The sequence below is a fragment of the Microcaecilia unicolor genome, chromosome 2, assembly GCF_901765095.1.
Source record: "Microcaecilia unicolor chromosome 2, aMicUni1.1, whole genome shotgun sequence".
NCBI lineage: Eukaryota > Metazoa > Chordata > Amphibia > Gymnophiona > Siphonopidae > Microcaecilia > Microcaecilia unicolor.
Genome location: NC_044032.1, coordinates 541,936,187 through 541,949,695, shown reverse-complemented (window position 1 = coordinate 541,949,695; position 13,509 = coordinate 541,936,187). Strand labels below are relative to the sequence as shown.

The 13,509-nt window shown below is 43.2% G+C and overlaps 1 protein-coding gene across 8 annotated transcripts in view; it reads left to right on the top strand.

Moving 5' to 3' along the window:
- APBB2 (amyloid beta precursor protein binding family B member 2) overlaps positions 1-13,509 on the top strand; it is a 664,454-nt gene that overhangs the window by 395,674 nt on the left and 255,271 nt on the right. For 5 of the 8 annotated variants that reach the window (XM_030191332.1, XM_030191333.1, XM_030191329.1 and 2 more), the window contains 3 exons: positions 4,581-4,643; positions 5,109-5,194; positions 6,917-6,977. In XM_030191332.1, coding sequence (XP_030047192.1) covers positions 4,581-4,643; positions 5,109-5,194; positions 6,917-6,977 — 210 coding nt within the window. The remainder of the gene's footprint in view (positions 1-4,580; positions 4,644-5,108; positions 5,195-6,916; positions 6,978-13,509) is intronic. The other 3 variants (XM_030191336.1, XM_030191335.1, XM_030191334.1) reach the window with 1 other exon arrangement.

The window sequence follows — 13,509 nt, the reverse complement described above, 5'->3', positions numbered from 1 at the left end:
CAGCTGTTACTTCATTCTTCAATAGAAATTGCCCATCCAATAAAAGCTTTTTATAAGTACATAAGTATATAAGTATTGCCACACTGGGACAGACCAAAGAGCCATCAAGCCCAGCATCCTGTTTCCAACAGTGGCCATTTCAGGTCACAAATACCTGGCAAGATCCTGAAAAAGTTCAATATATTTTATGCTGCTTATCCCAGAAATAGCAGTGGATTTTCTCCAAATCAATTTAATAATGGTCTGTGGAATTTTCCTTTAGGAAGCCATCCAACCTTTCTTAAACCCTTCTAAGCTAACCACCTTTACCATATTCTCTGGCAACGAATTCCAGAGTTTAATTACACATTGAGTGAAGAAACATTTTCTCCAATTTGTATTAAATTTACTACTTTGTAGCTTCATCGAATGCCCCCTAGTCCTATTATTTTTAGAAAGACTCAATCTACATTTAAAATCAAAATCTCAGGCTTGCACCAGGCAGTTCTCTCATCCCCCCTCCCCCAGCCTTCACACAGTTTCTCTTATGCCGCCCCCTGTCCCTCAGCCAGGAAGAGGTTGGACCCCAGATATCCACAAGATTGTAGATTCAATATGGATGACCACATGTGCACTGGACCCAGGTCCTAGATGATTATGGTGTGTTAAACGCATCATTGCAGGACAAGGACTTACCATTTCTGTTAAAGACAGCCCTTCTGATGCTCTCTTTAAAGTGAAGGAAACACCCACCCTAGTCTAGATCACCATACTTCAAAATGGCACCAGCCCCTGGTCAACCAGTGCAGCAGCATATCCCAAACAGAAAAATGCTCTCGTGTCCTCCCCTAGTTTCACTTCTTTCTCCCTCTCCCCCCTCATTTACCTCGACAGCTGTGTTCAGCTGATTTTTTTCAGGGATGTGCTCCAGGAGCCAAAATGCATTATGTATGCGGCAGTGGGAGGCAGTGCCAACATGCACTGTGTGCACGCCAGAATGGGAGAGAGACTCCGAAGTTGTGCTGTGTGGGAGAGAGACTAGGAAGCAGCGCCAAAATGCACCATGTGCAGTGGTGGGAGGGAGACTCAGAAGTTGCGCCAAAATGCACTATGCGTGTGACGGTGGGAGGCGTCACCAAAATGCACTGTGTGCACGCCAGAATGGGGGAGAGATTCAGAAGTTGCACCACGTGGGAGACTAGGAAGCAATGCCAAAATGAACCGTGTGCACGCTGATATGGGAGAGAAACTAGGAAGCAGCGGCTGGCCTTACGGAGTTTAAGGGGGGGGGGGGTTGGACAGGTTCCTGAAGTAAAAGTCCATTGAGCATTATTAAATTTTTTTGGGGGGTGGGGAGTTGCCAGGTTCTTGAAGCCTGGATTGGCCACTGTCAGGGACAGGATGCTGGGCTTGATGGACCCTTGGTCTTTTCCCAGTATGGCTGTGCATATGGGTGAGTCGGGGAAGTCTTGTGGGGGCTTGAAACTGCAAGACTCCTCATAATTCGTGCACCACTGTGCTGAGAAACTAAAAATTCAGCAGTAGAGGTAAAAAAAGGGGGAGGAGGAGTGGGTCTGCGTTAAAAAAGAATTAACGTCTTAACTGCCTAATATATAACACTTTTCAAATCTCAATATTATTTGTATCACACTTGCTGAGATATAAATTTTAACTCAGCTTATAAAATGTTGCACAAAAAGAAAATTTTTGTGTGCAAAGCCTGTCAAAAATTAAAGGGAACATTGCAGGAAGGTAAGCTCAGCTAGTGGTACTGTAATTCACTACCGGGGGGGATGTTTGATTTGGTAACCACAATGGCAGGAGCTTGAGGACCACTGCAGTGATTCTATTATGTGGAGAGAGGAGGGAGCGAGAGAGAATTACCAATGCAGTGCAAGTGGTCTAAACAGGTGATCCAGTCCTGGTTTCCCTCTGTTACATACTTAGTGTAGTGGTAATTCAGAGCTGCCAAGTTACATGGTTCCATAGGGAGACTTTGTCCTGTCCTGGTTTTCAACTTGCATCCCAAAAGCAGTGCAGTATTTACAGTCCCCAATTCTAATCGGTGCAGCAGAACCCAGGTTGGGGTTAGCAGAAATCCAGGACTGGCCTAGAATTTTCCATTATTGTCCTATTGATTTTGCTTAATCAGAACTACAAATCCATGAATCTGGTGTGGGAAAACTAGAAGTATATTGGCCTGGTTTGTGTTGGCAATCCTGAGGGTTGCTGGGGTAAGAAGGGGGATCTAGATGGTGCTTCTCTGCATATACTGTACATTGCAGTGTGTGTATATATACTATACTGGGGAGCAAGTGTGTTATGAAAGATCATATAAATGAGGGGAATCTGAGGAACGGAATATGTGTGAAGGATGTTCTGCCTAATTCTATAACAGGGCACCCACATTTACCTGCCACTTGGGAGTGTACATATCAGGAAGACACTTATGTGCTACTCTGTAAGGGTGTGTGTAAGTGGCATAGCACATACTGTCGATGTAAGGAGGCATTCATAAGGGCAGCGTGTGGGAATCGCATGGACAGGGCCGCCATTTACATGCGCAACTTAAAGAATACAGTGACTTAAGTGCACCTTGTGCCACATATGAGTGCCCACAGTCTCACCGGATTTATGCCTTGTATAACTGTGGATGCCTAAATGTTAGGTACACCAGGGTTACACTACTTAGTATTCTATAATGGAACAACGCCGCTTCAAAATGGCTGCCGAGACTTTAAGTGACAGCGTCATGAGACTTCCAGAAGTCTTGCGAGGTCACCGCTTTATGTGTCGGCAGCCATTTTGAAGTGGTGCCTGCAGCGAGCGGGCAGTGGCATCGCCAGGCAGGAAAGAGTGGAGTCCTTTCCTGCCCTGAAGAGGCCACTAGACCACCAGGGAACGATAAGGGAGGGGAGGGAATCGGAGTAGAGAGGTGAGGGAGCTGTAAATAAAATGATGGGTGGAGGAAGGCTGGGAAAAGATTTGGGTGGGAGGGAAATATATTGAAGGGGATGGCTTTCTTTGCAGGGGTCAAGTCAAAGTGACTGTGGGGGTAGGGAGGGGGCGTGACAGAAGGCATAGTGGGGAGGGGGCATGGCTATTGCTCTTTTTTTTTTTTGTCAGGGCAAATATGTTAACCCTAGTCACAAAGATGGTGATTCCTGCTGTGTCAGCAGTGCATCCTTCACTGTGGGCTGCAGAGGCTGAAGCCTGTACCTACACTGTAACTCCAATTGGTGGATGCAGTTTGTATACAAGTAAATTATCCTCTAACTCTTAAGCTGTTGGTACTGTAGAAGGTATATAAATTTATAGAAATTAAAATACATTGTCCCACACAGGATCAGTAAAATTGGTCTCTTTATTAAATCTGCATAATATATATCTTATTGCAATTGAGCCTGCCATGAGTGGGAAAACGCGGGGTACAAATGTAACAAAAAAAAAAAAAGGAGGGAAGACATGGAGAGATGGCTCTCTCCTTCCAAGTCTCCCTGAAGAATGACAGTCTAGTGCTTACATTTATACCCTTAAAACACATATGAGGTAATTGATTCATCTATACAGAATTCCATAGCATCAGCATAACATACTTTTTAGAAGGCTGAACCTAATCCAAGCAGGTATGCTAAAAGTCAAGTATAAGGGCATAGGTCAATGGAAAACCTATTACATAGCATTTCTCAACTACTTTTAGTAACAGACTAACATTTATTACCTGTTTTTCTACAGAATATGCTAAAAAGATATCTATCACAAATACTAGTCAGTTCAGACCTTCTTTTAATCTCTCTTATCTGAAGGCCTTTCTTTGTCAATATAAATAAAGAGGTCTGCAGTACACTTCTACTTACTGGCTTTCTCCTAGGTCAGCTAAGCCACGATTTTGTCAATAGCTCACTTAAGATAATTTCTTGCATTTCTGTTAAAAACATAAGTTTAATTTTTTCTGTTCCATAGTACCCTCCCACCCTACTCTAGGCTACCCTGCACTGAGAAGCAGTTATAGCCCTAAAAGGCTGTCTGTCCTACTACTCCTTCCTTTAATAGGTTATGTGGAGAGCATAGGGGAGGGGGAGTGGTTATTGGTTTCCAGAAAGGAATTAGTATGCATACCTATTACCTACTCAAAGTGAACAAACAGCTGCTGGGCGGACTGGATGGACCATGTTGCTCTATTCAAAACTGGAACATCCGAGAGATTCAGCTGGTTGTGAAACATTATTCCATTATCCTAAAATTCTGTAATGTTTGGCACACTGGATATGACCCGTGTTCAAATTCAGACCCATTTTGCTTGCTTTGTCAAGGCCATAGCATATTCCGAATAACCTCATTGTGTCTGTTTGTAATTCACATTAACTTTACCATTTCCAGTCATTTGTTTTGGTAAGTACTTGTAAAACTGTGTTTATTTTTCTCCTGACCCTCTCAACACCCATCATATTATAGACTAACCAGTAGAAGTTTGAGTTGTTTTATTCCTAACTCATCCTGTGAATATCAATGCTAACAACCGTGTCTTGTGTTTTTTTTTCTTTTCTTTTTTTTTTTTTTTTTTTATCAATGTCTTCCTTTGTGAATAATTATATGTCTAGAGACAGCCATGGAGTGATTTTGCTGTACTGAATGGGGGAAAGATTAATAGTGACATATGGAAGGCAAGTATCTGGTCAGATTTCAGATTGCTCCATTATGTTTTAACCCCTTTGTATTTTGCATGGCAGTGGCTGTGTATGTTTTTCACCAGGGCTTTTCACAACACGGGCTCAAAAATAGAGCGATCACTGGGGCAATGCCTAGCTCACGTGCATTCTCTTCAATTTCCCATCTTTTCATCTCAAAAGGGTCTTCTATACTGAATGGGGGGGGAGGGGGGAGGTAGTGCCAGTACTGCTGTTGCATCTTAAACAATAAAATGTTTGTCCTGAATGAAGCATTGATTTGCTTTGAAGCCATCCGGAGCACTTTAGAGAGCGTGCATGCTTCTTCTTTAACCATGCTTTCTTGTAGGGAGGGAAGATGTTGTATGTATTTAGTTTGTCTGCTCTTTTAAGAATGAGAGGCAGCAGAGTGAGCTGTGTCATTGCAGTGTGCTCACGCTCCCACTATTGTCTTCTCTTCAGGATTTGCATGCAGCCACAGTGAATCCAGATCCAAGCTTAAAAGAGTTTGAAGGAGCGACGTTACGTTATGCCTCATTGAAACTCAGGTAGAAAGTTTAATTTAGGTTTTTGGATGTAATGTAAAATTCTGACTGCTGCTTCCACCTTTCCAATCCTGTCATTCTGACGACATGGGGGTTCTTAATCAGTGGTGTTCGCACCCTCAGAGTGTGGGAAGGTATCAAATGGGGTGGGGAGAAGGGTCTTGAAATCTTAGGCAATTTATTGAAACTTACTAGACAGTGAAGGTAGTTATTAGGACAGTTTTCAAAATTCTTTGGGCTGAAAACTGTATTTAGTGTTCATACAGGGTACATTATTCAACAAGATTGTGTACAATTTATGTATCATTGTAGCTTTAAGTGTGACTGCTTTGGTGGTACACCTGTGTACTACTGTAATTTGAGTGACATGTTAGCAGTTAGCATTGCTAGCAATTAACAGCAACATATGTAGCTGTCAGTAGTGGACAGGTGGTTTAGGAAGGGGCAGGGGCGTAGCCAGATTTCGGCGGGAGGGGGGGTCCAGAGCCTGAGGTGAGGGGGCACATTTTAGCCCCCCCTGGCGCCGCCAACCCCCCCCCCCCCCCCCCCCCCGCCATTGCCACCGCTGCCACCACCAACTTTGGACCCCCCCCTCCCGCCGATGACCCTCTCGACCCCCTCCCCCGCCGACAACCCTCCCCCGCCGTTGCCTACCTTTGCTGGCGGGGGACCCCAACCCCCGCCAGCCGAGGTCCTCTTTTTCCTTTGTTCTGTTTCTGAGTCTGATGTCCGGCACGTTGTACAGGACGTCAGACTCAGAAACAGAACGAAGGAAGAAGAGGACCTCGGCTAACGGGTTTGGGTCCCCCGCCAGCAAAGGTAGGCGACGGTGGGGGAGAGGGGCTCAAGAGGGTCATTGGCATGGGGGTCCAGGGCCAAATCTACAGGGGCCCAGGCCCCCGTGGCCCCACGTAGCTACGCCCCTGGGAAGGGGGTGCGACGGTTTCATTGATCAGTTAAAGGAGTGCGGGAACCAAACCAGGTTAAGAACCCGTGCTTCAGAGTAATTATGTGAGTGGTGAAGGGGAGGGGCCAGATTATTACAAGAAGCCTGCCCTCCTTATAGGTGTCCAGTGGATACATATGTTAGCAGTGGCTCATAAGCAAGAAATCACATCATTTACTCAAAGAAAAGCTAGAAGAAGTAAAGCATTGGAGACCAAAAAATGATGAGTTGCCTAGGAACAAGATCAAAAAAGAAAGCAGTAGAGCCCCAGAATAGGCAGACTGGCTTTTCGTGAGCTCAAGGTAGTGCTGCTTTTTTATGGTAACATCCATCAAATATATGTGACACCCAGGGATGTGCACAGCACACTCAGCAAAACAAAAAGAGTACAAATTGTTTTACTTTTGCGGATTCTTTTGCCATCATCATCATTGCTTTGTATACTGCTCTGTAGAAAGAGAGGGATAGACTATCGTCTTCTCCAGTAGACGTGCACTGGCTGAGTCTAGAGGGAACCCTGACTCTGCAGCTAAAACTGTATTACAACAGGAAGTAATTCTATGAAATTGCAGTAAGGGATGGAAAGCAGAGGTGGTATTGGTTGGGCAGTTCTCAAGCAAAGGAGTAAAAGAACCGGGGAGGGTACTGTTCTTTCAGTACCCCAGTAAATAAGAAAATCTTGAATTCCTGCTGTAGATCTCATGGACCATTGGAGAGTGGATGTTTGTGCATGCTGTAGTGTTCATAGTTCATAAAACTTACAATATTTTTCTTCTTAGAAATGGTCCACAGTCGGATGAAGACAATTCCGGTAGCATCAACAGTGATCCAGGGGCCAAGGTTAGTAAAGCAGTGATCCCTGAACATTGAAAATGTGTCTGGGTGTATAGCTGGCTTTTTGCTTTTTGCCCTTCTTCAAGGCTGATGCATGTTTTATGTTTGGTGTTCTGTGAAAGAACTCTGCTTACTTCAACATAAATGTGTACCATTTATTTATTTAAAATATTTTTAGACTGCCTGTTCTGCAAGAAACACGTACAGCATAAAAGCATGTACAATAATAAAACAAAAAACATAAAAATAAAAGGAAAATACAACATATGTTCAAAATGTGCAAAAATATATATACAACATATAATAAATCATAAGATTGAAACAGAAATAAAGTACTTCAGTATTTCACAATGCCAGAAATCTAGCATTGCCAGGTCTGAGGCTGATATAGAACTCCCATGGTCAGAATCGACTCCATCTCCTCTTCCTATGCCCCACTCCTGCACTCTCCCATCTCAGCAAAATTAATGGACCCTATTCCCTTCCAATCCCTGACATGAACAGCCCCCTCCCTCCCTCCCTCCCTCCCACCTACCCAAACAAACAGTTTCCCTGATGTCTAGTGGCATCTACCTGATCCAGTACCTCCTGATGAGACAAAAGTGATGCCCATTTGCTCTTGCCTCAGGCGCCATCATTTCAAAATGGCGAGGCCCTACCCTGCCTGTTGCATTGTGGAATGTACTGGGTGAGGCCAGGTCTGCCATCTCAGAATGCACTGGGCGGGGCATGGCCGCACCATCTTGAAAATGACAGCATCTGAGGCAAGAGTGAGTGGGTATTGCTCTTGCCCCATCAAGAGGTACTGAGTTGAGGTGGTTGAAACCTGGAGGTGGGGGGGGGGGGGGGTGCTGACAGTAGACACCAGGGACCTCTTGTTTTTAAATTCTGGGCGAGGAGGAGGAGGAAGGGGGTGCCACTAGAAACCAGGGAAACAGTTTGGGTGGGTGGGAGGAAGGGAGGGAAGGGGCTGGTCGTGTCTGGGGGGTGCGACATGAGAATTGTTTTTTAAATATCGGGGCAGGGGTGAAAGAGAATGAGTCAAATGATTTTGGGATGGGACAGGCAAAATGCCACAGTGTGCTTGACTTTTTTTTTTTAATGTAACCCTTCTTTGTCGGTGCTGAGCCAGTCACAGCTCAGGCACTGAGAGGAAAGATGACATTTATCAATGAGTTACCCATTACTCCCGTGATTTTAACGTGGCAGTAATTTGCATGCTGATTGATTTATTACATTATTGCATGCTGTGGGGTGTTTTTTGTTTTTTTTTTGCGGTACCGAGAGACTTGCTACATCTGCCCCTTTTTCACACCTGAAACAATAGTGGACTAAGGGGTATGTTTACTAATGTGTATTAGCATTTTTAATGCACCTTTAAAGTTAAGACGCGTTAAACGTTAATGCGCCTATACATTTCTATGGGTGCGTTAGCATTTAATGCATGTTAACGCTAACTTGCCTATAATGCACCTTAATAAACATAGGTGTAAGTGATTTGCCTAGGATCACTAGGAGCCACAGTGGGAATCAAACTCAGTTCCCCAGGTTCTTAGCCCACTGTTCTAACCATTAGACTACCCTTCCACTCCATTGTTGTCTTGAGGAGCTGCCAAGTATTAGTAAAGAAGGAGCTGGAGTAGAGATCCCAGGCTGGGCTTGTTAGAGCTCCTGGGAGTTGTATGTTGCTAAGGGCCAGATGCACTAAACCTAACGAGCCATTAACGAGCAAGTTGTAAACCCTGGCATGCACTAAAAGCCATTTTACGACGACGGTAGCAGCTAACGAAAACGGAATGCAGATGAGCAAATTGTGTAGAAACCCTATTGTAATGAGATGCACTAAGCTTTTCCGATTGCCTTAACGCTGGAAACTCTAACGAGAGGTCTGTACCTCTCGTTGGGGCTGCGCGGGATTGAAAACTGATGAAAAACTGCTATAAAAAGTCATTCCGCCCCCCCCCCCCCCCCGCCGCAATAATAAAAACAAAAGTGCAGTTGAGGCCGACCATCGAAAAAAGCTGTCTGTTTTCGCCGTCATTCACTTCCGCAATAATAAAAACAAAAGTGCAGTTGAGGCCGGCCATCGAAAAAAGCCACCTGTTTTCGTAGTCATTCACCTCAGCAATAATAAAAAACGTCTTTTTTGGCCGTGCTTCCACTCAGCTGAGAGACCTGGAAGTCTCTGAGCCAATCACAGCGCGTTTTGATTGTGGATCCAAGTTTCCTTGATGAAGATAAGATCGAGGTTTTTTTTTAAAAGTATTTAAAAATCTTTAATAAAAAGATTTTTTTTTTAAAAACCTTTCTCACTTGCCTTGTAAGGACGCAGAAGCTGTCTGAAAGGAATATCTTTCTATATAGCCTTGTTGCCGTGACAAAAAAACTGGCAAAATGAGAGCTTCATGTAGCACTTACAGCCGTCTCAGATCCTCTGTACCAGTGGACCAATTTGGGGATTTTGTTTGAATACATGTATATTTGGTATGCAACCATGTAAATTATTTGAAACATGCCTTTGGCTATAAATTTGTAAGGAAATATGACTGCTTTGTGTCATGGTGCATTTGTGGTAGTGTCCATGGAAGCAGCAGCAGTAGTGTGCTTGTCCCAAGAAGGAACATCTTTCTTCCTGTTGAGAGAGGTTGTTCTGAGATTGTCATGAGAGACTGGGGATCATTAAAACTCTGTTAACCCATTAGTGCCCAACATTGGGCACTAATGGGTTAAAGATCTTTCAACGAATGGCATAGAGAAGTGGCATTCACCAACAGTGCTGGAGTGCCACAAAAAGGTTAGGTTAACAGGACAGCCTTGATAAATCTGCATGACATGAGATTAGATTTACATACAATGGGCATAGTATGCAAATCTATCTCGTATATATTCATTGTCTATCCTGTAAAACTGCCCTGTTTGTGGTGCTTGAGGACTGGAACTAAATACCAGTGGCACGGAGGGTATTTTTGAAAAAATGTCCAAATCAGAATTGGAACATTTAGTTCTTTATGTCCAAAACAACCTGTCCATCTTAGAACCATTTTCGAACAGGAGAAATGTCTGGGTTTTTCTTTTGAAAATAGCTCAGAAATGGACATTTTTACACAGAATATATCTAAAAAGAAGATCCATTTTCCAAACTGACACATCCAACTTATAAATGCCAAAAAACCAGGCACAAGAACACCTGTCTGGCATTTTGAGAGAAATAACATAGTAACATAGTAGATGACGGCAGAAAAAGACCTGCACGGTCCACCCAGTCTGCCCAACAAGATAAACTCACGTGCCATTTTTTGTGTATACCTTACCTTGATTTGTACCTGTCTTTTTCAGGGCACAGACCGTAAAAATCTGCCCAGCACTATCCCCGCCTCCCAACCACCAGCCCCGCCTCCCACCACCGGCTCTGGCACAGACCGTATAAGTCTGCCCAGCACTATCCCCACCTCCCAACCACCAGCCCTGCCTCCCACCACCGGCTAAGCTTCTGGAGATCCCTTCCTTCTGAGCAGGATTCCTTTGTTTATCCCACGCATGTTTGAATTCCGTTACCGTTTTCCTCTCCACCACCTCCCGCGGGCCACACAGTTGTCCCTGGTCAGAGGGGCAGCCTAGTGGTCAATGCAGTGGTCTTTCAACAATGGCACCCAGATACAATTCCCCCATAATTTCTTTATTTTGTATTGTGAGCCCCTCAGGAACCGAATAAAGCCTACTGTACACCATTATAATCCCATTCCACCCTGCAGGTGTCTCCTATATTTATTTAGGTATAGTAGGTAGTTTAGAGGTTTTGGAGGGTTCACAATTTCCACCACAAATGTACGAGGTGGAATGGGATTTGGACCTGGATCTGCTTGTTCACAGTCCTCTAGGCGGCTTCTGAGATCTGCTGGCTGCTGTGTTGGATTTATCTATAATACCTGCAGCTGTCATACAGCCTGGTATCCCTTTTCAGTTTCACTTATAGAGGTGGGAGGGGTCAGCATCCACTGGGAGATTAAGGAGGGGTCAAGCCTTAATCCCTCCAGTGGTTAGCTGTTCAGCCAGAGTACCTTTTTGTAACTGATGTGATTGAAACAGGTCTCGATGAACATGGCTATCTTTTTTGTCTTCGACATTTCTTCCTGTTCCGTTGTCACTGAAAGATTTCCTAATTTTGGAAACATGCTTCCAACATGCCCCCTTACTATTTGGATGAATATTTACTCTGTGAAACCAGTTAATTTGCATTTTGGGTTCCCCTGAAAACCAGACCTGTTTTGTGGTTTTCAAAGCCTGGGAGTTGAAGCACCCTAGCATAGGGAACTAGAAAGAAAACACTACTGTGGAAAATCCCAGAGTCCTATATGATATCTCAAAAGCATTTGTTTAAAACTGGTAGGAGGAGCTGGCTACTTTTCCATTTAGGATAGATTGTTGAATCAAGTTCATGCTGTTTCTGAAAAATAAAATAAAACAGATTTTAAAGCAGGATTGACAGACCTACCTAATGCTTTTCAAAATGCCATTTTTCTAAATTAATTGATCTGAATCAGTGATAGATCTCCACTGGTCTGTTGCACCAAAACTGGTGTGTCATAAAAACGTTAGAGGTGGAGTAGGAGGAATCTGCATTCTTTATCTTTTTTAAAATCCAGCGATGTAGCTCCGCTGGCCCTTTTATTTTCAACTCAGCAAGACTGGCAGTAAGAGTGAGGTGCTTAAGCACACATAATCTCCTGCTTCCCATGGGCCCAAGTCTCTTGATAAGAACCACATGATATATATTGCAATTTATCAACTTGTGATTTTGTCTCTGGTGGAATATACCTTTCCTCGTACTTAAGTTGGAAGAATAAGCCATTTAGTACAGTCCGCCTTACCAGTTGATTTTGTCTGCACTTTTATTTCCGGTCATCAATCTTCCTTGCATATATCACCACTCTCTGCTCTAGAGGAGATCGTCAACTCCTTTCTCTGACAATTTTGTCCTTAGCTGGCGAGTGTAGTCATCCTGCCAGGGATTGACCTGATGACCGTGGACTTGATAGCACCACATTGTGGCCCATTGAACTGAATTGCTATAAACTTATCAGTTATACGAATTAATATGTCTTAGGTAGCCTTTTTTATGATTTGTATTCATAGACTATTCTTTTTTTCATTATCAGCTAGGTTTTTTTATGACACTTTTTAGGAATTTAATTATTAACAAGAATTGCTAATAAATCTGAGGGGTTATGGAACTATATTTCAACTATATTTCATTACTGTTCAGCACCATGGTTGGGACAGCTCTGGTGACACAGATACCGCAACATGAGTCCTAGTTCAAATTTTTGAAACATGCTAAAACAAATCAGAAAGTCAGTGAGGAAAAATGCATTTTTCCTAAGGGCACGCAATGGATTTCATGGAATTTTCCAAAATGCTTGATTTTTGGTTACACGCGACAAAAACCATATCTTGAACTTTATTTTTTGTCCTAATTTGCAATGAATTATATTTCATATGTGCCTGTATAACAGTAGAACCTGAATGAAAATGAGAAGTTTGAAGGTAAAACTAAACTGTTGCAATAAATATGCCAGTGTGTCATGTGGCTCTTGTAGTTTGCTGTGGCACGCAGACCTGTCTGTGAGGCTTAGGCGCAAAACAGATACACTCTGTTTTGTGGTGGTGTTGGGGTACCTGACAGTGTAAGTTATAACAAAAATGGGTCCCAACCAGATTAGCATTGGTTAGGGAAATGTCAGAAGTGAATGTATCACCCCTTATCCTTAGATCCAAGCCCACTGCACCAAAATAATAAAAGAAAGTAACTCCACACCCAAATATTATAAAAATAGGGTCTTATTTATTTACAGTAGCAGCAAACGACATAGAGTAAACAGGAATAAAGACAAAGACAATCCTATTACAGAGATAGCTTGGAGTAAAGATATTTAAAATCCCTAGCTAGACTCTATAAAGAGTCACTCTAACCCCAGGGCACTATGGAAGGATGCTTGGCACACATACAACCTGATGTAGTCCTTCAGATTCAGCATATTCTTCAGATATCAGTCTGGTCCAACACAGATCTTGCACCTCAGATGTGGTGTTGGCATATGGGAGCTAACCTTGGTAAGAGTTGACTTTTATGGAGAAATCGGGAGCCTTATCTCTATCACTGAGGTATGTTCTATCCTTGAAGAACATAAACAAGTAGCTCCAAGTGTCCTTCATTATTATCAGTTCTGATAACAGCTTGTTGTATTGACACCCATTCTGATGATAACCTATGTTAATGTTGATAACAGCTTGATTGGCCTGGAACATCATGACCTTATTAGCAGCTTAATCTAGTAAACAAGAGTTGTTATTCTTCTGTTAGACTGGATGTCTCCACAATGTCTTAGAGGTTTATAAAGGAAATGCCTGAATCTGTATTATAATCAGGTTGTTAATGCTGGATTATGCCATGTATGTAGGACCATGTATGTCATGTAGGTCCATATAGTCACATGGATGGCTATGAATAGTGCTCGTAGTGCTATAGTAATGCTTCAGT